The 19,943-nt window shown below is 45.8% G+C and overlaps 3 protein-coding genes across 3 annotated transcripts; 1 reads left to right on the top strand and 2 right to left on the bottom strand.

Annotated features, from left to right (window-relative positions):
• Positions 1-229: 229 nt before the first annotated feature.
• On the bottom strand, positions 230-5,401 carry LOC125536294. Its single transcript, XM_048699485.1, has 5 exons — positions 5,255-5,401; positions 3,735-4,592; positions 3,457-3,657; positions 2,954-3,149; positions 230-643 (listed from the first exon to the last, which is right to left on the bottom strand). Exons 2-5 carry the CDS (start codon positions 4,536-4,538, stop codon positions 459-461), a joined length of 1,386 nt encoding a protein of 461 aa, XP_048555442.1. The 5' UTR covers positions 4,539-4,592; positions 5,255-5,401; the 3' UTR covers positions 230-458.
• LOC125536295 lies at positions 5,257-6,052 on the top strand. The gene is made up of 2 exons (XM_048699486.1): positions 5,257-5,799; positions 5,900-6,052. The coding sequence occupies exons 1-2, from the start codon at positions 5,257-5,259 to the stop codon at positions 6,011-6,013; spliced, it is 657 nt and encodes a 218-aa protein (XP_048555443.1). The 3' UTR covers positions 6,014-6,052.
• Positions 6,053-6,916: 864 nt separating this feature from the next.
• Positions 6,917-12,687, bottom strand: LOC125536293 (sucrose synthase 2). Its single transcript, XM_048699484.1, has 16 exons — positions 12,534-12,687; positions 11,376-11,499; positions 10,857-10,986; positions 10,631-10,782; positions 10,347-10,539; positions 9,817-9,935; positions 9,518-9,734; positions 9,313-9,408; positions 9,050-9,223; positions 8,852-8,968; positions 8,600-8,766; positions 8,290-8,514; positions 7,894-8,212; positions 7,553-7,797; positions 7,307-7,445; positions 6,917-7,213 (listed from the first exon to the last, which is right to left on the bottom strand). Exons 2-16 carry the CDS (start codon positions 11,483-11,485, stop codon positions 7,166-7,168), a joined length of 2,451 nt encoding a protein of 816 aa, XP_048555441.1. The 5' UTR covers positions 11,486-11,499; positions 12,534-12,687; the 3' UTR covers positions 6,917-7,165.
• Between the last annotated feature and the right edge of the window lie 7,256 nt (positions 12,688-19,943).

A 19,943-nucleotide genomic window follows, 5' to 3' on the forward strand; every position in this document is an offset into this window, starting at 1 on the left:
GGCCCTCCGCTCCACAACTCTGTCACGGAGCGGAGTGGGCTGCAGTTCAAATTTCCAAAGCGATGGAATAGGTGCTCCGCCAGATTCGTGGAGCCGGTGGATTACCAAACAGGCCCATCATATCGACGTTCCTACTCTTAAATTGTGTGTACTGAGTCTTACGAACACGAACCTGTCAACATTTTAACAGCTAAAACAAGCCAAATCAAGCAATTTTACGCCCTTCAAGTGCTAAAATAGTGAAATATTTTAATAGCATCACACTGCAATAATCAAGCCACGACGACGGATAACATAGTGATCTCCTGACAATATTTACATGCGTGGACACATACTTGCAGTGAACCCACCCAATAAAAGCTGTACATTTTTTTCTGGGATATTTTCTCCCAAGGACTGTTCCTAGCATATTTTAGATATATGTACACCGCTGAATGCTGAGACTACAATGGCTAGAACTAGCAAACCATTTTTGAGAACAGATCATCGAGAGCCGAGTACAAGGGTTGCGCAGCTCTGGGCTTCTCCACCCTCCCAAACAGGATATCGGTCGTGGTCACGTAGGCGTCCCCATAGAAGCGCAGATTGGTGTCTGATCTTGTTGTCACGACATTTCCTTCAAGGGAGACCCCAACAAAGGCACCTGTTTCAAGTTTTGAGATGAAGCTATGAATCAGAAGGATACTGAGATACCTGTAATGAAGCCTACAAGATTCTTAACAGGGAAAGCCAAACATTGGAGACAGAATGTGTGCCTATGACCTTTTTTTCCTCCTTAAAAATGAGATTGTAAAGTAACTTTCAAACATTATTTTACATGACACAATAAACACTCTTAAACTTGACAAATAACTTCAGAGAACAAGCTCAGTCCAAAGTTTAAAAACTTAAATTTGTTTTTTTTTAGAGTTAAATACACTGGAGGTGCCTCAACTTGTCCTGGGCGGTCAGTTTGGTCCCTAAAGTTGCAAAATACATGAAACTAGTGCTTGAACTTGTCTAATCGTGCAAATATGGTGTCTCCTTCCATATCCAAACGTACGTCCAATCTGCATGACGTCCCAGCATGGCGGTGGCCCACCTATAAGTGGCTGAGAGTGGGAAAGTGTTGGGTACTCCGTGCATGAGGAATTATTTTACAAAACCCCCCTTATATTTATTTTAATCACATAGGAAAGACGTGAAATACAGTGTATGCTAGCGAGAAATAAGATAAAAAAATCATCATGAAGGGGTTTAAAACCTCCTGGTCAACTACGGCTGATCTGTCCACTTGCCCAAAATATGTATTGTGTTCACCTCTTAGCTAGAAAGCTATGTGGACGCACGTATCACTCTTTAATTTTCCTAATTCGTTATCTATCAGTTTCATTTTTATTTTTATCCAATTTCTTGTTTAGTTTCATGAGACGTAACTTTCCCATATAAAAAATACAATATGCAATTATTTTTTATTTTAAATATTTTTTCTTTTTTGTTATTGCATACTTTGAAGAGGTAGACATTAACTTTTCAAAAATTTATGGGGATTGAAATAGTTCTGCCTATATTAGAAATTATTGTGTAAATTTATGTATGTTCATTCTGGACCACAAGCACACACTATTATTGTTTATCTTCATTGTATTTCTAAAATACCTAATTATTAACAATTTTACAACGTTGTATTCTGTAAACTATTTAACATGCATTAAAAGGTATTTTGGTGAGTTTTTTAATACAATTATTCAAAAATGTTACAGAATAATTTTAATACACGTTGAACTCTTTTTAAATACACATTGCCAATTTTGTAATGCGAGACAAACATTTTTTAAATGCACATTCTAATTTTTTAATACATGCTAAACATTTTTCAAATGCACTAACACTTTCTTTGAGTTTATGGCAGTCGTATTTTTTCTTACATTTTTTCTTGAACGAAAAAAACAGTGTGAAAAATAAAAATAAAGAACTTGAAAAACTGAAATAAAGTTTGTGCGGGTCCATAGAAGTGCCATATATAAATAAGAATCGCTTGAAGAGGTACATAGCAACCAAAGAGGATTTTTAGAGCATGGTGGCCACTGAGCACATTTTTTAAAGGCTAACATCTGCCACTTAAAAGTTTCAAAAGGAGTTGATTGTTTTCACACAAAAATGTATGCATGTGCTCTAAGTGACTTTCAAATTTCATTTGAAATTATGTTATATTATATCCTGCAAAAAACAAGAGAACATCACGGCCAAACAAAAAGCCAATTTTTGCATGTATTTGTCTTTTTTATCTCTCGCATACAAGCACATATATTAATGAAAATTCACAAGGATATATTACACTTCTATGTGTGCATGTACAAAAAATCAAAAACATTCAGAAATTTTTTAGCTATAAAAAATCCGTTTCTTTGAACTTCAAAAAAATAGGACACAACCCGTGCTCCAAAGTTACTTTATGCATAGCGATGCAATATATGGAGTTCGACCTCAATATTTACTGAGCTATGTATGACATGGTGGACAACCTTTGCGTACAATGCAATGTGTGACAACGAGGGTTCGATCCTGTATCACATTTTTTTCCCTTTTCTAATTTCTAATTCATGAGATTTGCCTGCATGACTAATTATATGAGGGGGTCTTGTAAAAAAATCCTCACGCTCGGGCCACCTAGCGCCTTCCAACTCTCAGCCACTGCCACGCTGGCACGCCACGCAGGCTGGACGTACGTCCGGATACAGATGGAGGCGCCGTATTTGCATGTCAGGACAAGTTCGAGCACCAGTTTCATGTATTTTGCAACTTTAGGCACTAAACTAACCGTGCAAGACAAGTTGAGGCACCTCCAGCGTATTTAACTCTTTTTTTTACTTGATAACAGTGTTAAAATTGTGCTGATCTCCACCCATTTCAGTCATGTCTAATGCACATCTGAAACAACAGCAATAATTCTCGGACGCGACTTTCTTATTACCTTTGCTGCAGCTATAAGTGTAGCATATCCCAGAACCTTTTTCACTTGCTCGAACATCTGCTTCAAGGGCTCTGCCAATTGGTCCTGCTGCCGCACTCAATCCTGCCCCAAGAGAAAGATGCATGCGGCTGCTGAATGCCTTGACAGCTTTAAGATCATGAAGCACAATTATAAAATCTGTCAATTCTCCTCCAATCTGGAAAACACAAAGAAATGTCATTATCATGGTGAGATGATCTTAAGTAATGACATAGTGTAGTTCAGTGTCCAAATAACAAGAGTGCTTCAACATAAACTTGTCTCTGATATCATGCCAATCTCATAAGCAAACAGGACATGATGCTTAATGCATTTCATGGAAATTATTCTGTGAAGATCACAAGAATGAAATGAGTAACATGCATGTTCCTTTTGTCTGGTGAACATCACAAGAATTATATCACCAGCAGATAAGCTTAGGCGTTGCCCGTGGATTCAGAGAGAAGATTTTACTGGAGAAATACCTGCACTCCCCATCCCAATCCAACAGATAAAATCGCTGATGGCGCAGACCATGATCCATCTGATCGGCGAGCAACTACAAGACCAGTGCCCATTTTGTACGTAAGAACTGCACCTGCTTTGGCCACTGTGAGCACAGCAAGCCCCTTTGCTCCCTTGAGGATAGATGATGGTATTGACTTCTCAGGATTTAATCTAGAAACCTACACATACCAAAACAGAAACACTTCTCAGCTCTGGAATGCAAGTATATATCGGTTGGGTACAAAATTAAACATACCTGGCAATATTTCCTCAGTGTGTTTGTTGCCTTGTATATTTCATACTCCATTGATAATCCAACAGGCAAGTTCAACCAGCTCCTCGTACTTGTCCAATCCATGACGTCATGTTTGGCAGGCTGCATGGCATTACTGTTGTAGTTGATCAATAAGGCCTGGAGTGGATCAAGTCTATCGTAGCAAGCATCACACACTCTCTGAGGATCACGCAGTCTGAACTTCATGGGCATCAAGCATCTTCCCTTGGAACATTCTTTGCAGAATATACCTCCACAGAAGCGGCAATGGTGCCTTCCACGAGTCAGAGCTGTGAAAGGACAGCTGCACTGCAGGCATACACTGGTAGAGCTATCCGGTAACCATTCCGGGGGATCTGCCTGAAGCACCTCCCTGTATGCACTGAACTGTAAAGCATTTGCCTCAAGTAGCGGCGGTGCACTCGGAACGCAAACAGATGAATGCAAATCACCATCCTTGCCAGCACCTAGAAATGATACATCCGTGCTGAAACTTTGCTGCCGTGATGCATCATCCCCAATCTTGCTTGGACGCGAAACAATTGCAGCAAGACCACCTAGAACGGTCTTCAGGTTGATAGTTGAGCTAGCTTGAGCTGTCGGAAAGGGATCTTCTCTTGAACCATATTCAGATGGAAAGTCTGGTTCCAGAGATGGCTCATAGAGATAGTCATACACTGGGTATGTGTTTTCTGGAGCTAGATCGGACATAGGAGCCGCCTGGCTGTGGTAGCTATCAATTTTGGAGAGGGATGAGTACGATGTCACTTCATTTGGGGTCTCCATGGGATCATGTAGATACAGCACTCATGTAGGTAATAAGCAATGACACAGAAAGACCTGATAAAACAGAGATGGAAACAAAGATCAATAAGGTGCAGATCCTTCAAAGTGTCGCTACTCTCTAGTTCATAATACAACATTATTATAACAAGCCCATTCTTTCACCCAATTCATTCTGTTTATTGTCTACTTCTAGCAAATATATCAAACTTTATAGTGTATACACGTATGTGAGATATTGCTAACAACTTTGAGTAGCCTTCTAATTGTGCAATGTATTCAACATCACGCATTGCAACAGAGCCACTAACAACCCGTGTAACTCTGTGCATCATGACTCCAAAACAAGAGGTGAAATCGCAGCTGCACTGCAGCAAAACACACCCAAAGTAACTCCCAAAACGCGACCGCTTAACCACGCATGCCTAGCGTCCACGGGTAAGCAACTAAGCAAGCAATTGGGGGCAATTTCTGAAACCCTAGACGAAATAGATGGGTCGATCAACGGAAAAATCAACCCTGCCTAGCCAGTAGAACAGCAACCGCGAACAAACACCACAGATCAATCAAAAAAATACTTCATGATCGCATCAAACGACTCGGCAAGCGTAAGGCAGCTAAGCTAAATCAATCGTCTCCACCCGTCCGCCCTAACGAATCGCCCCGCCGTAGAACGCGCGAGCCACGGAGGAGAATTGAGGGGAGCAGGCGGTACCGACCTATGGCCGCGCCGGATCGGAGGGCGGGGGCCGGGGGCGGGGGTTCGAGGCGATCGTCGCGGGAGGAAGCGTCGGGCGTGGGGATTGGGGTGGGTTTCTTCCGTTCGCCGGCGTGTGAAGGGGAAGAAGTTGAAGGAAGTGCCGATGCGGGCACGCCGCACGCGGCTGCCTCATCTGTACGTTATCGGGCTCGGGCTTGGGCTGGGTCCTGGTCAATCCGGTCCGACCTGGGTGGGCAGAGCCGTGACGGATTCGGTTTGCTTTTCGGACCCGCGGGGCCCACTTCAGGCCCAGGAAGGCAGGTGATGCGGGATGATGGGCCGGCCGGTTTTGCGCCCTCTCCTATCGTGCTGCCGTGTGACACCGGCCGCTCCGGCCTCCGGCGGCCGCGGCAGAAAGCGAAGCTCGACCGCTCGAGACTGGAGCGGCGCGACGGCGTGGCTCGCCCGGGTTCTTGTCGGCACCCGCGGCTGCGAGCTGGCAGTGTGGAGGAGGAGGGCGGCCGGCGCCCGCGTCCGGGTCTTCCGTCTGCGCGCCTATCGCGTGTGAGTCCTCTGCTTAGCTTGTTGCTTCGGTTCCGTGGAAATATCGCTGAAATCTTCCGGGTTAGACCGAATGCTCAAATTATTTTATCGTCGGTCGTAGATTTTGATCTCGGGTGCCTCGAAATCGATCGCCCAGAACTACCGACCAGCGAGCTCTGAAGGTTGTCACGCGCCGCTCCTGCCAAAACCAAGAAATTATTATGTCTTGGACTAAAAAAAGAATCGGAATGGGAAGTATTCGATCTTATATTTCTTTGAATGGGAGTACTATTTATTTCTTGATTCTCCGGCTAGCATCATTACTTCCTTCTTCAATGGAAACTCTCTGTTTTGGCTCGGTTTAAACCCAAAAAAGGCTTCTGCCACACGAAACCTGCTACGGTTAGGAAATGAACAAAAGGTATCAAGAGGTCCCTCACCGTCATTTGCAATGCAATTGCCCCCTATTTGTCAAGTACCCTTCTTCCTATATAGTTTAGGGAGTTAATGTAGCCCTATCGAGTATTTTAGTGGTAAGATTTATAGGAACGAAAAAATATGATTTTTTTTTCCTTTCATTTCATTAGGGTGCGAGGGGTTCTTATTCCACAAGAACGAAATTACCTTTTTCAATATACTACAGGTTTTTATTTAGAAAAGACAATATTTCATACTGAAGGATTTGGATCCATAACCACGAGTTCCAGTGCACTAAGGTCTTGTAGCCCTTGGCAACGAGGCCCTATCCAATAGTATTCCTCATAGAAAATCCATTCTAAAAAAACAACTAAACAAACTTGGGGTTTGTGAGCCAAGGTAAGATTGAGGCGGAGGAGGATGGAGAGGTGCTAGCTTGGCAAGATAGGAAGTTCAATGTGTATGTAGACCTCATGTAGATTTGGTTTCACTGTTACCACCCTTTTCGAGATCTTATAGGATTAGCAAGATGTTCTAGTGTTAACTATAGAGAAATTTAATTAATGAAATATATCTAAAAAGAAAGGAAGCCATGTCTTTGTGAAAGTCTGAAGAAAAAGGATTTTGAATCTTCCTTTTCCCTTTTCCCTCAGAAAAATGACTCAATCAAAATCCGGTCCTAATAAATGTTAATTGCACAGAATTTTGGGAAACTTGGGAGTAAAACAAAGACTATCTTATTCATTCATTCAAATACTGTATCCATGAGAAAGTACCAACAACACAGCATCCATCCAGTTCCCCTACCGCGACAACACGGGGACTCAACAGGAAAAAGTTCATCACTGAATCAAGAACGGTAACAAAGGACAAGCAAAGGCATAACACCCTCCGATCTGTGCTCCATCACTGAATCAAGAACGGTAAAGCGGAGCGCTCGCCCGCCATTTATTTCTCTGGTAAGGACAAATCATTTGCCCGAGGTCTCGCCCTCAACAGCCAATGGGACAGTTTCAGCCTGCACACAACAAAGGCACAGAGAAATTAAGTCTCAAGACATGAACCGAGCTGAAATTATCAAGGTGGTCGAACGCAATGTCATGGCACATACCATTTTGCGGTACTTGAGGGCGTAGAGCATTTCAAGGTAGCGACGAGTCTCGCGCCTGTCGAGGTTGGAGACGTACTTCCAGAAACCATAGACACCAGAAAGGGTCATCAACCTCTCAGAGTACAGCTTCCAGGTGTACCTGCGTCAAGATCCCAGGGCATCAATCTCAGCTCAGTGCTGTTAAAAGAGTCAGAGCATGTGCATCAGATGGTAACATAGATAGGTAACAGAGAATTGCATATGTACTTCTCCTCGATGCGCTGGAGTCCTCCCTGCGAGATCTTGTTCCAGTGGCTCGGGTCTTCCTTGCACTTCCCAAAGAAGTCCACAAGCAGTGCGGAGGCCTTGTCATTCTGGTAAGGATCGATGTGGTAGCCGGACACACCATTCACAATGATCTCAGCTGGACCACCATATGCAGTGGCGAATGTTGGAAGGCCACATGTCATGGCCTCTATCACAGTAAGACCGAAAGCCTCATAGAAAGCAGGCTGAGCACAGGAAGCCAAACATGAAAAAAGAGCGTCAGAACTAGTAAATGTCGTGATTCAGTCATAGTGAGTTCCTAGGTTGACAGTGTCCTTCACCTGCACAAAGGCTCCCTTCATGTCGCAGATGTAGCGGTAGAGCTCACCATTGCGGACACGGTTCATCTGAGCAGAGATCCAGCGGATGTGTCCAATCAGGTTGTACTGTTCAATAAGATCAAACATCTTCTTGAACTCTGCCTGCTCCTCCTTGTCCTTGGACACCTTTCCATGGTCACCACAGACAACCACTAGGTTTACCAGCTCCTGTAGGCGAGGATTCCGCCCATACATTTCTACCAGGCCAGTCATATTCTTGACACGGTCCAACCTAGCCATCGAGAAGATGATCGGCTTCTTCTTGTCCTTCAGCACAAATCTGGAGAGGTAGTCAAGTTAGATAACCAGCACGGTAGGCAATCTATTTTATAAGTCAAGAGTTATATATGATTATACTTGTGCTCAGCATTCTCAATATCACTGAAGAGTAGCTCCTCAATCTCAGTATGGAGGGAGGTAAGCCTCTTCTGCTGTTCAGTGTATGGGAAGTAGATGGACATGTCAGCACCAGGGGAGACGATGTTGAACTTGGGGTCGAAGACATCAATACCATGGACAACACGATAGAGGCCAGGCATTGTGAATGCCATGTGCGACTCGTACTGCCCTACGGTGTCCTTGCTGAAAATTGAACGATAAACATTAGATCAGTTTATCCTATTTGCAAATGACCACGGCGGTGTTTCTGTGAAAGAGAGAATCTTACTTTCCGGCAATCTCTTGGAAAGTACTGGTGATGATGAAGTCGGCATGGTTCATTGCAATCAGGTCGGCTGTAAACTGGCAGGAGAAGTGGTAGTGATCCTCGAATTTCTTCCAGTAAAGGTCGGAGTTGGGATACTTGGTTTTCTCAAGTGCATGAGCAATGGTACACTGCACATGAGGAAATAAGAATTATGATAGGATACTACGGAGATGAGAATACATCTTGTACTGAGCAAAGGGGTAGAATGCGTACATGGGTAACTCCCAACTTGTGAGCTAACAAACATGCGACTAGGTTGCCATCACTGTAGTTTCCAATGATCAGGTCAGGAGTGGCCTGCAGCTCTCCGGCGATCTCGTGTGCCACATCCTGAAAGCAACAGGAAAAAAATTATGGATTGCCATTCTAATGAAACGCTACAAACAACCTGCTGGAAAGTGAAATGCATACATCAGTGTAAGCTTCCAGGTAAGGCCAGACTTCAAAACGCGAGATCCATTTGCGAACAATACCATCTTCTGTTTTGAATGGCACACGCAGGATGTGGGTGTGCTCGGTGCCAAGGACCTTCTCGAGGCGCTGGCCACAGGTGGTGCCATGTGCATCAGGGAGCAACCTGGTGACCTATGTAAGGCCAAAGAGACCTCATTAGGAATCAATTATAAGTTTATAACAGAGAGCTCATATTCGATCATGTTGGGTACTAAACTTACAATTAGAATCTTTGGTGTAATGTCGAGACCTTGCTGCTTGATTCTCAACAGCATCTCATTCTCCATAGCACGGACTTGGTCCAAAATGTAAACAACCTATGGGTTGCCATGACATAAGATAATTGGTGATAACAAAGATTTCATAGTGTTCATTTTATCAAGAGGAAATATGTCAAACTGTCAAAAATGATGTAGGGGATTCTACCTGTCCACCAGTATCAGGGTACCCCAAGACATTGGCCTGAGCAAAGTAACCATGAGGAGAGAGGATAACGACATTGAACACCATTGGGATTGTTCCGAGGAACTTCTCCAAGGAGGATGGATCAGGGGCCTCGAGAAGGTCCAAGAGAAGGTGGATAGTCTCGCTCGCACGCTGAGCACAGTCGCCCCAACCTTTCTCCAAACCAAGTTCCTGGAACCTGAATTATGCAACGATTTTAGTTCTTTGTTGAGAACAATAAGGATTTCAGTGATCATGTGTATGATGATTATATACAGTACCGGTGGTGGAACTCTGAGTAAGGGGTGTCAGCTGGAAGGCCTGACAGATGTGTCTCTGCCTTCCTGAGTGCACCTTGGAGGGTACCGAGACTGCGAATCCTGTCGTTCAACATCATGGTCTGAAGAAAGAAAGAAAATATTACATGCTCGTCATGATTAAGCAGCAGGTATGGTAGTTCCAGTTTAAACTTTCAGTTGGCTCATAGATAGCAATCAGGCTTTTGCACTTACTTAAAGAATTTGTTCTAAAACTTTTTTTACATACAAAATGCACATATCATCAGGGCAAATGCCTGACACATTAAGTAAGATCGTGTCTATATTTTCTTGCAGGCTGACTATGCTCATATGCTGCCTTTAGATATATCTAAGAGATCGCCATGCCATTAACAAATGATGTAAGCCTGTCAGTTTTCAACAACAAAGATGTAGTTTCTATAGAATCTTCAGCAAAGATATAGTCGAATCATCCAATCTACAAAGCCAAACGATCCAATCTACAAAGCAAGACACTGGAGAGTGTAACCTACCATCCCCTTGTAGTTGTGCGCGCGAAGGAAGTTGAGCAATGGGTACATGCTCTCCTTGTCATGGAACAGCTTCGATGACAAGTGCCTGTTCAGGAACTGCACACCGTTGCCAATGGACTTCGACAGCGATGGGCGCGGGAAGGAGGCGTTGAATGGCTCAAAGTCCAGCTCAAGCACAAAGTTGTTATCGATGCTGCAATTTGAACAGAAGAAGTGTTATATAATAAAAACTAAGGTATAATCTGACTTCTTGAATCTTAATAATTTCACAAAACCACAGATACCTTCCATTCGCCAGTTGTTCCTTGAACTGCAAATACTCAGCGACGCTCAACTCCTCAACACCAAGCTCGCTCACATTGACCCTCACATACTCCCAGACGCCGGGCCTTGGCCGGATGGCGAGAGCAACCCATGGAGGGATGACAATTGCCTCCTATATGAGAAACCAACAGATCAAGAGCTGAACATCACTGGAATGACAGTGCAGTGCGTTTTGGTGGTGCAAACCTGTGCGCCCCTTAGGAGATCCTCAAAGGCGGTGTCCTTGAGCTTCTCGCGCTCGGCCTCAGGGATCGCGGCATTGTACTCAGCAGTGATCTGATGGGGCTGCAGCATCCCCTTTCCTTGGTTAACAAGCCTGAACAAGTTATCGTGTAACAGCAGGTGGGTCAGATCTATCAACAAACGTTACTTGAACAAAGTGTGGTAACAATTGTAGCAGTAAGAAAATGTTCAGGTACTTTGTTATAGTATGAATACAACTAGTATTAAGAAAGAAGTTAAAAGACAAATGGAAGGAGCGGTATTATATAGAAATGCAGGAACAATTGTTGAAACTTCATCATCAGTTCTTTTAATGGCCCTTGGTACAAATTTTGTAAAGAAAAAAATCATTGATCCAGCTCATACTATAGCATGACATAGAAATACGCAAGGCAACCACAATTCATCGCTTAACCGTGTCTCACATGCAGAGATTTGTACAAATTGGCAGCCAGTCTAGCCTGCAAAAGATCAGGGACAGACCTTGAGAAGACGGCGACGAGCTCATTGGTGTGCGCAGAGAGGGAATCACCGATGCGCTCCCTCACGCTGTGGATGCGGCTCAGGGCACGCTCTCCGGCAGTCTCCCCCATTGCTGTCCTCAAACCTGAACAGCGGAAACAGTCATGTAAATCTGAACAGCAGAAACAGTGGAGCCTCCTCCCACACAACAGGGCGCTCTGTCCTGGCAACGATGCATGAGCTCTACTGATATATAGAGCCGGAGGAAGAAGAAAGGTTGGCGTGGCGTGCAAGAGTGCCTAGAAGCCTGTGCTTTGGGAACCAGATCATGGGATTAGCGTGAGATGTATTGTAGCCGTTTCTTGCGTGGCTTGGCAAGCTAATTAAAACTGACCAAAGTATATGAGTGAGCACAGGAGCACGGAACTATTGCCGGGCAGGCTCTCCAGTTTTCCAATGGAGGACATGCAGATAATAGAAACGGATCAAGTAATTTAGTACTCCTAGTATTATACAATGACATGCACATGATCCACAAGGCAAGAAGCTTAATTAATTACTGGCCTTGGAAAAACTTTGGAGTACAGAGTTAATAGCTTTGGTCTGCAGGAAAAGTTAATAGCTTTAACAAGTTGCATAAAATAGGAAGCAAAAAAAAAACTGCTAGATTTACTTTTGCATTCCAGAAACTCCGAATATGCTCAAACTGAGGATAAGCCTGGCCTCCCCGAAGGATCCCACACAGGCGGACATGCATGGTATGCAACTCTGCACTGGATCTCTACAGTACTGACATACGCCCATGCGCCTACACTGATTTAGTGTACAGACCGGCGTAATAATCACATGGATCTCCAAGCAGTTCACCCACTCTGCCACCCTAGTTCCAGCTTGCGAAAGAAGAGAGAAGATCTTCTCCTTTGGGCTGGCTAGCTACAGCAACCAAGAGCATGACACCAGGGCTTGGACCCAAAGTGCATGCAGAGACCGAGAAGACCAGATTAATCCACAATCTTTTTATCAGTATATATGCTCTCGAACCTAAGCTGAAGAAACTAGAAAGAGAATTTCGCAGCACCCCTCTTGAATCACTGAAACTAGGCTAGCCCCAGTTATCTCCGTAGTGTCCCAACCATAGCCACTCTTAAAGTACAGGGAAACTGGACATGGTTTCTTTACCTTGCTCCAGAGGAGGAGGGCGAGGAACAAGGAAACGTCACCGGGGAAACGCGAGGCGAACTGGCCCGGGTTTGGTGCGCGGTGAGAGCGAGTGAGATGGCTGGGCGACGGTGCCCGCGCCCCTATTTATACACGGGCGCGCGCGCCGGAGGAGCTGGCTGCCAGGAGGAGGAGGAGGCGTGGGTCAGGTGCAGCCGATGCCACTGCCAGCTCCCCTCGCCGGGCGGCCGGGGAAAAGGACGCTCCCCTTTCCGTCGCTTTGCTCGGCGCCCGCACTGGTTCTTGGCAGCGTCGCATCGACGGCCGTGGAGGCTCCGGTTTGGCTTGGAGATTAGCGCCCGGCCGGTTCCCGAGGCGGTGAAGACAGGTGCTCCGGCTCGGAGGAATGCACCGCGCCAAGTGTTTCGCTTTGTGGCAGGCGCGCCGTGACAAGTGTTCCGTGCTGGCGAGCCATCGGCTGCATGCACTGCCGCTGTCTGCGACAAATTCTGTTGCGTGCGACCGCATTTGTTTTCTTCTTCTTTTGCTGGGAACCGCATTTGTTTTACCTCTCCGCGAAAAGAAGAAGCCGCGTTTGTTCATGCACCTGCACCTTTTTTTTTGCTAGTAAAAGAGCTTTATTGCTAACTAATCAGGCATACAATTATGATACAACGTATCCGTTAGGAATACTGGAATGCAATTAAGCCATAAGCATCTCCTCCTAACATTTGTCGCCTGCTTCGCACATAAGTGAGCCGCCTCATTAGCGTCTCTTCGTACGAAAATTAGCCTAAAACTCTCAAATTGTGCACTCAGTTCTTTGATCTCATGAAGAACTCCAACGATCTCAGCACGATCAAAATCTTTTGTCTCCCACAGCTTTATGATTGCTTGAGCGTCGCTCTCGACGACAACTCTACGGAAGCCTCTCTCCAGGGCCATTCGGACCCCATCCCGAATCGCCTCAGCTTCCATTGCCATCGAGCTTGCTGCAAACTCATACCAAAGGGCCTGTGCACGTAAGAGATTGCCAAAACTATCACGGATCACCAGCTCGGAAGACCCTTGATTGGTATTCTCATCAAAGGAGGCATCAACATTCACCTTGATCACTCCATTTTCAGGTGGTGACCATTTAGCTTTCACCTTCGACGCCTTAACTATGGTTTCTTTTCCTGCCATAACCAAATCCATCACTGTATCAGTAACCCATTTGACAGATTGCGCTATGGTACGTCCAGCCTCCCCATGTCTTCTTGCATTTCGCTCAGTCCATATTGCCCACGCACCACAACAAATAACGCAAGCATCTGCTTGAGAAACCTTGGTTCCATCAACAAGATCAAGTGTCCACGACTGCGGGTGAAGTTTGGGAATTTTAATGCCAGTTAGACTTTTAATCTCGTCCCAAAAACTCCAAGCCCAAATGCAATAAAAAATTGCATGCATTGAAGTTTCCGGCTGCCCACAACTTTCACAGAAGTCAATTTCCTTCATATGTCTTCGCTTCAGCACCGCGCGGCACGGAATGAAATCATGACAAATACACCACCAGAAATTCCTAACCTTTGGAGGAACTTGAAGTCGCCACATTATCTTCCATGCATTTGCTTGACTGCTACTGGAACCCGGCTGGACTCTTTGATGGCATTTAGCTACTAGCTCTCTATATGCTGATCTTACTGTGAAATTCCCATGCTTTTCAAAGTGCCACGCCCATGAGTCCTCGATGAAGCAACCGAGGGGGATCCTGCAGATTGCACTCACATCAGGTTCAACAAAATGCAATTTTATCATATTGATATCCCATTCCCCAGTGTCTTCATCTATCAGATCTTGTACTGTGTTCACGGCTGCACCTGGGAGCTTCACAATAGGTTTGAAACCATAATTAGATGGAATACATGGATCATCCCAAGGCCGAATAGAAGAGCCATCTCCAACCCTCTTCACCAACCCCGGTTTTAGTACCTCTCTGCCATGGAGTATTGCCCTTCAAATGTGTGATGACCCTCTCTTGTTCTTGGCTAACATAAAGTCATGATCATGAAAATACTTGCCCTTAAGAACTCTAGCACACAACGATTTTGGTGTGGTAATTAACCTCCAGCCCTGCTTTGCAAGCATAGCTTGATTAAACATTTCAAAATCCCTAAAGCCCATGCCTCCATCTCCTTTTGGTATAGCTATATCTCTCCATTTTTTCCAATGAAGCTTCATTCGGCTTTCATCTCCACTCCAGAAGAATCGAGCCACTATAACAGTCAACTTTTTACATAGTTTTTTGGACAACCTGAAACAACTCATGGAATATGTGGGAATTGCCTGACAAACCACTTTGATCAAAACTTCCCTTGCTGCGGTGCTCAGAAGTTTGGGAACATACCCATTTACTAGTTTACGGATACTGGTGGCAGTGTGTTCGAATTGAACATCGGATGAGCGACCAATGGCCGTTGGCAGCCCCAAATACTTCTCAACAAGAGCTTCCGTCTCAATCTCAATTTGCTCACGGACCACCGCTTTCATCTCATCGGAACAATTGGCACTGAAGAATATGGCAGACTTCGCTCGGTTCACCATTTGGCCTGAAGCTTCTCGATAGACGTCCAGAGTGTTATTCAATCTGGTAGCTGCCTCAGAAGAGGCATGTGTAAACACCAGACAATCATCTGCAAACAACAAGTGGGACACCCATGGAGCATGTATTCCAATTCTAACACCTCGGGATAGCTGGTCTGGGCCACGGAATTTCAACAAACTGCTCAACCCTTCCGCACATATGAGAAATAGATACGGTGAGATGGGATCGCCCTGCCTGATGCCTTTGGTAGGTCTGAAAGATTCTGAGAATTGGCCATTAACTCGAATTGAAAAAGACACAGTCTGAACGCATACCATTACCCGGTCGATCCACTCAGCAGCAAACCCAAGTTTCTCCATCATCGCACGCAAGTATGTCCGTTCAACCCTATCGTACGCCTTAGCCATATCAAGCTTCACTGCCATATCTCCAGACTTGCCCTTCTTTTTCTTAAGATGATGAATGCACTCATATGCCGTTAGGACGTTGTCCGAAATCAGCCGGCCCGGAACAAATGTTGACTGCTCTTCCGCAATGGTATCATCCAGTACTGGTCTCAGTCGTAGAGCAAGGACTTTCGAAGCTAGCTTATAGAGCACATTACACAAGGAGATCGGTTTGTACTGTGTTAAATCTTGTGGATTTTTGATTTTAGGAATAAGAACCAACACGGTACTGTTCACAATCTCCGGCATTTCTCCTCCCTCAAGGAAAGTGTGAATTGCATCACAAACAACATCTTTAAGTAAGTGCCAATGACGAATATAGAAGCCCGCCGTAAACCCATCAGGACCAGGGGCTTTATTGGGATGCATCATAAAGAGCGCATTCTCTATCTCTTCATTGGAAATTGGTGCACACAGCCTAACATTCATTGCTTCAGTAACTTTGTTTGGAACCCAGTCTGTCACTAGCTCCGGCCTCGTCTCATGTTGGGCTGTGAAGAGATCAGAATAAAAATTCATAGCGAGGGTCTCCAGCTCCGGCTGTGTCATCGCCACTGAGCCATCTGGCTTCTTCAATTTTTTGATCTTATTTATGCGGGATCTTTCTTTCATCTTAGCATGGAAAAATTCAGTGTTTCTATCACCTTCCGACAGCCATAGTACCCTGGAACGTTGCTTTGTCAACGCCTCCTCCCTAGCCAACAATTCAGATATACGTTTCAAGAGGTCTTTCTCGGCTCTAGTTGGTCCAGACCGCAGAGAAGTTGCTCGCACCCTCTCCAGCCGGTGTCTCATAGCTTTGAGCTGTTTTTGAACAGAACCAAACTCCTCCCTACTCCATTTCTGCAGCTTTTGGCGAACGGAATTCAGTGCGTCATATACCCCGGCCAGGTCATTTGCTTGAGGTTGCCAGCTCTCAACTACCACTTCCTCGTACCTCTCATGCCTCGTCCATGCATTCTCGAAACGGAAAGGTTAAGAACCGCATTTAGAAGTTTCTGCGGCTCATGAGCGCGCTGCACCGTCGGAAAATAGCTGGCTACCATTGTATACGTGATTACGTAGTAGTAGTATGTCCTGTAGCAATGAATGGCTCTCGTATGCCGCTGCCGTGTCGCTTGCGGTTTAATTTCCCACCGCACTTGCCTCTCACTCGCAGAAGCTGCACTTCGTGGGGGTTTTTTTTTTTTGAGTTGGACACTCCGTGGTATACTTCATAGTATCCGTGTCCCGTGTGTGACAGAAGTGACTATAGCACCGAAAATTCAATATGGGTTGTACATCCATATGCTCACATTATCTCAAGCATTGACATGTCTTGGGATCTGGGTGCTGCAGTGTATTGCAGTCCATATTTTTATTTTCTCGTCATATTGCTACAGTTCGCAGGCCCACATCTGCAGTGCATTCATTTCGTATGCTGATGTTAGAGCATCTTCAGCCGTTCGCCCCCCCCCCCCCCCCAAGGACGCATAAAAATTGCCCCCTGGGGGTGAGCCGGCGATACAATCGGTGTTGGGGGCGGTTTCGCCCCCCGGCACCGATATTGGCCCACTTTTCAGCCCCATTTTGGCGAATAAAGGGTCCATATGGGCGACAATAGGCCCATATTCGGCGTGGTTCGCCGTTGTTCGGCGTTCAATTACGCATATAAATTTTTTATTACATATTTCATCACAGAAATATCAAATACTTCAACAAAATAATACAACAATAAATAGTTCAATACAAATTATATAGTTCAATAAATAAAAACTCATATTTCATCACACGTCGCGCCCGACGTCACCCTTGAGCCTTCATAGATGCTCTATCAGATCTTGCTGCAGTTGATGATGCACCTGTGGGTCTCGGATCTCCTAACGCATACTAAGATAGGCAGTCCAGGTTGCCGGTAGCTGGTGATCAACTTCGGCTAGAGGACCCTGCCTGTAGTATGGTTCAGTGTCAAACACTGGGTCTTCTTGCTCGCTCTCGATGATCATGTTGTGCAAGATGACACAGCAAGTCATAATCTCCCACATTTGATCTTTCGACCAGGTCTGAGCGGGGTACCGGACAACAGCAAATCGAGATTGGAGCACACCAAATGCCCGCTCGACATCCTTCCTGCAAGCCTCCTGAACCTTCGCAAACCAGACGTTCTTGCCTCCTGGCACAGGGTTTGAGATCGTCTTCACAAATATCGACCATCTCGGATAGATGCCATCAGCTAGATAGTACCCCTTGTTGTAGTGCCGCCCATTGATCTCGAAGTTCACCGGAGAAGAATGACCTTCAACAAGCTTGGCAAAGACAGGAGAGCACTGCAGCACACTGATGTCATTGTGAGTTCCTGGCATACCAAAGAAGGAGTGTCAAATCCAGAGGTCCTGTGTGGCCACCGCCTCAAGTACCACACTGCAACCGCCTTTGACGCCTTTGTACATCCCCTGCCAAGCAAATGGGCAATTCTTCCATTTCCAATGCATGCAGTCGATGCTTCCAAGCATCCCAGGAAATTCTCTTGCTACATTCTGTGCTAGGATCCAAGCAGTGTCTTCCGCATTGGGTGTTCTCAAGTATTGCGGTCCAAACACTGCCACCACTGCCCGACAGAACTTGTAGAAACACTCTATGCTGGTGGACTCGGCCATGCGCCCATAGTCGTCGAGTGAATCACCGGGAGCTCCGTATGCAAGCATCCTCATCGCTGTCGTGCACTTCTGGATGGAGGTGAATCCAAGGGCGCCGGTGCAATCCATCTTGCACTTGAAGTAGTTGTCGAATTCCCGGATGGAATTCACAATCCTGACGAAGAGTTTTCGGATCATCCGATAACGGCGTCGAAATGTTTTCTTGCCATGAAGTGGAGCATCGGCGAAGTAGTCGAAGTAGAGCATGCAGTAGCCTTCGAGACGATGCCGGTTCTTTGCTTTCACCCGCCCGGTGCCGAGCCACCTCGCTGCGGCTTTTCATTGCTCGTCAGCAGCTGGGCGAGGGCGGCGAGCACCATGAGATGCTCTTCTTCCTGGACGTCGCCTCGGCTTCCTCCTCCAGCAGCGCGGCGAGCGCTTCCTCTTCATCCGAGTCCATCGCCGAGGCAGACAAATCGCCGAACACCTTGCATTCGGTGGGCGTGCCCCCGCCACTAAACTGCCCCTCCGCGGCCGAAAACGGCGGCCGAAAATGCCCAGCTGCTGTTGGAGGGGCTACCGCGGCGAAGCTCTGCTATCTTTCCGGCGTGGAATGGCTATCTAGTGGTGAAGGCGGCGGGCGGCGCCGGGATATAGCTACTGGCGGCCGAGTGCGCGGGGGGTGGGAGGCGAGTCAAGGAAGAAAACCTTGACTTTTCCCCTGACGGCGTGGGCCAGCCGCGCTTTTCCCTTGCGCCGGAGCCCCCAACTGCCGCTCCAGTGCGCCGGGTTCGGCCTGTGACCGCCGGGCGGAAAAAGGGCCGAACCGGCGTTTTTCGGCGTCCTGGGGGCGCGACTGGGGCGTTTTTTTGGCGCCGGCGCGGAAAAAGTGGCCTGGGGGGTCTGTTGGGGGCGCGGCTGGAGATGCTCTTAGGTGGTGTTTGGTTCTCTAGTCCTAGGACTTTTTTTAGTCCCAACTAAAAAGTCTCTAGTCCCTAAAAAGTCATTTCCTGTTTGTTTCCAGAGACTAAAAAGTCCCTAGTTCCTTACTAGAGGTTATTAAATGACCGTGTTGCCCCTAGTATATAGAAAAATAACAATCAAATAACACCATAGGGTGGCGGGCCAATGGGTGCATAGAGGGGCATTGTTGGAAAAGTCCTAAAAAGACTCTCCTTGAGAGAGATCCACCCTACAATATGGGGTCAAAAAGCCAAAAAAAATAAGTGATTTTAGCCCTTATAAAAAGAAAACGGATTCTTGAACCTTTTTCACGCTCATGTCATGTCGAGGTACTGCAGAAAAAAGAACTGCAAAATCCGATTCAATTTTTCGTAATCGATTAATTAACATGGTGGTTAACCGTATTATGAAAGACAAAAAAAAATCATTGGCTTATCAAATTCTCTATCGAGCCGTGAAAAAGATTCAACAAAAGACAGAAACAAATCCATTATTGGTTTTTCGTGGAGCAATACGTAGAGTAACTTCTAATATAGGGAGAGTCTTTCTTCATTTAGTCACAAATGCCTAGTTTAGTTCCTAAAAAGTTCCTCTCGTTTGGTCAAAAAGTCTTTAAAAAAGATTTTTTTTAGTCCCTACATAAAAAAGTTCCTAAAAACAAACACCCCCTTAGATGGCTGGTGGAGTGGTGGTACAGATGGATGTATTTTCTGTACAGTCTAGGTGTGATGCTGGTGTTGCGCAGCCGCACGGCATTTACTGGTCCAACTGCCACCTGATTACCACTGTACGTATGTCAGATGGTTAGTGCTCCAAAATC

Source organism: Triticum urartu, chromosome 2, assembly GCF_003073215.2.
Source record: "Triticum urartu cultivar G1812 chromosome 2, Tu2.1, whole genome shotgun sequence".
NCBI classification, from domain to species: Eukaryota; Viridiplantae; Streptophyta; class Magnoliopsida; order Poales; family Poaceae; genus Triticum; species Triticum urartu.

Excerpts from the sequence above, each read along its gene's own strand:
- LOC125536294 (XM_048699485.1), bottom strand. The coding sequence starts at position 4,538 with ATGGAGACCCCAAATGAAGTGACATCGTACTCATCCCTCTCCAAAATT. Across the intron at positions 3,658-3,734 it reads CACTGAGGAAATATTGCCAG|GTTTCTAGATTAAATCCTGA; the intron begins GTATGTTTAATT and ends TGGTATGTGTAG. Across the intron at positions 3,150-3,456 it reads GATTGGGATGGGGAGTGCAG|ATTGGAGGAGAATTGACAGA; the intron begins GTATTTCTCCAG and ends TGTGTTTTCCAG.
- LOC125536295 (XM_048699486.1), top strand. The coding sequence starts at position 5,257 with ATGGCCGCGCCGGATCGGAGGGCGGGGGCCGGGGGCGGGGGTTCGAGG. Across the intron at positions 5,800-5,899 it reads CGTCTGCGCGCCTATCGCGT|ATTTTGATCTCGGGTGCCTC; the intron begins GTGAGTCCTCTG and ends CGTCGGTCGTAG.
- LOC125536293 (XM_048699484.1), bottom strand. The coding sequence starts at position 11,485 with ATGGGGGAGACTGCCGGAGAGCGTGCCCTGAGCCGCATCCACAGCGTG. Across the intron at positions 8,767-8,851 it reads ACAAGTTGGGAGTTACCCAT|TGTACCATTGCTCATGCACT; the intron begins GTACGCATTCTA and ends CCTCATGTGCAG. Across the intron at positions 7,214-7,306 it reads CCCTCAAGTACCGCAAAATG|GCTGAAACTGTCCCATTGGC; the intron begins GTATGTGCCATG and ends TGTTGTGTGCAG.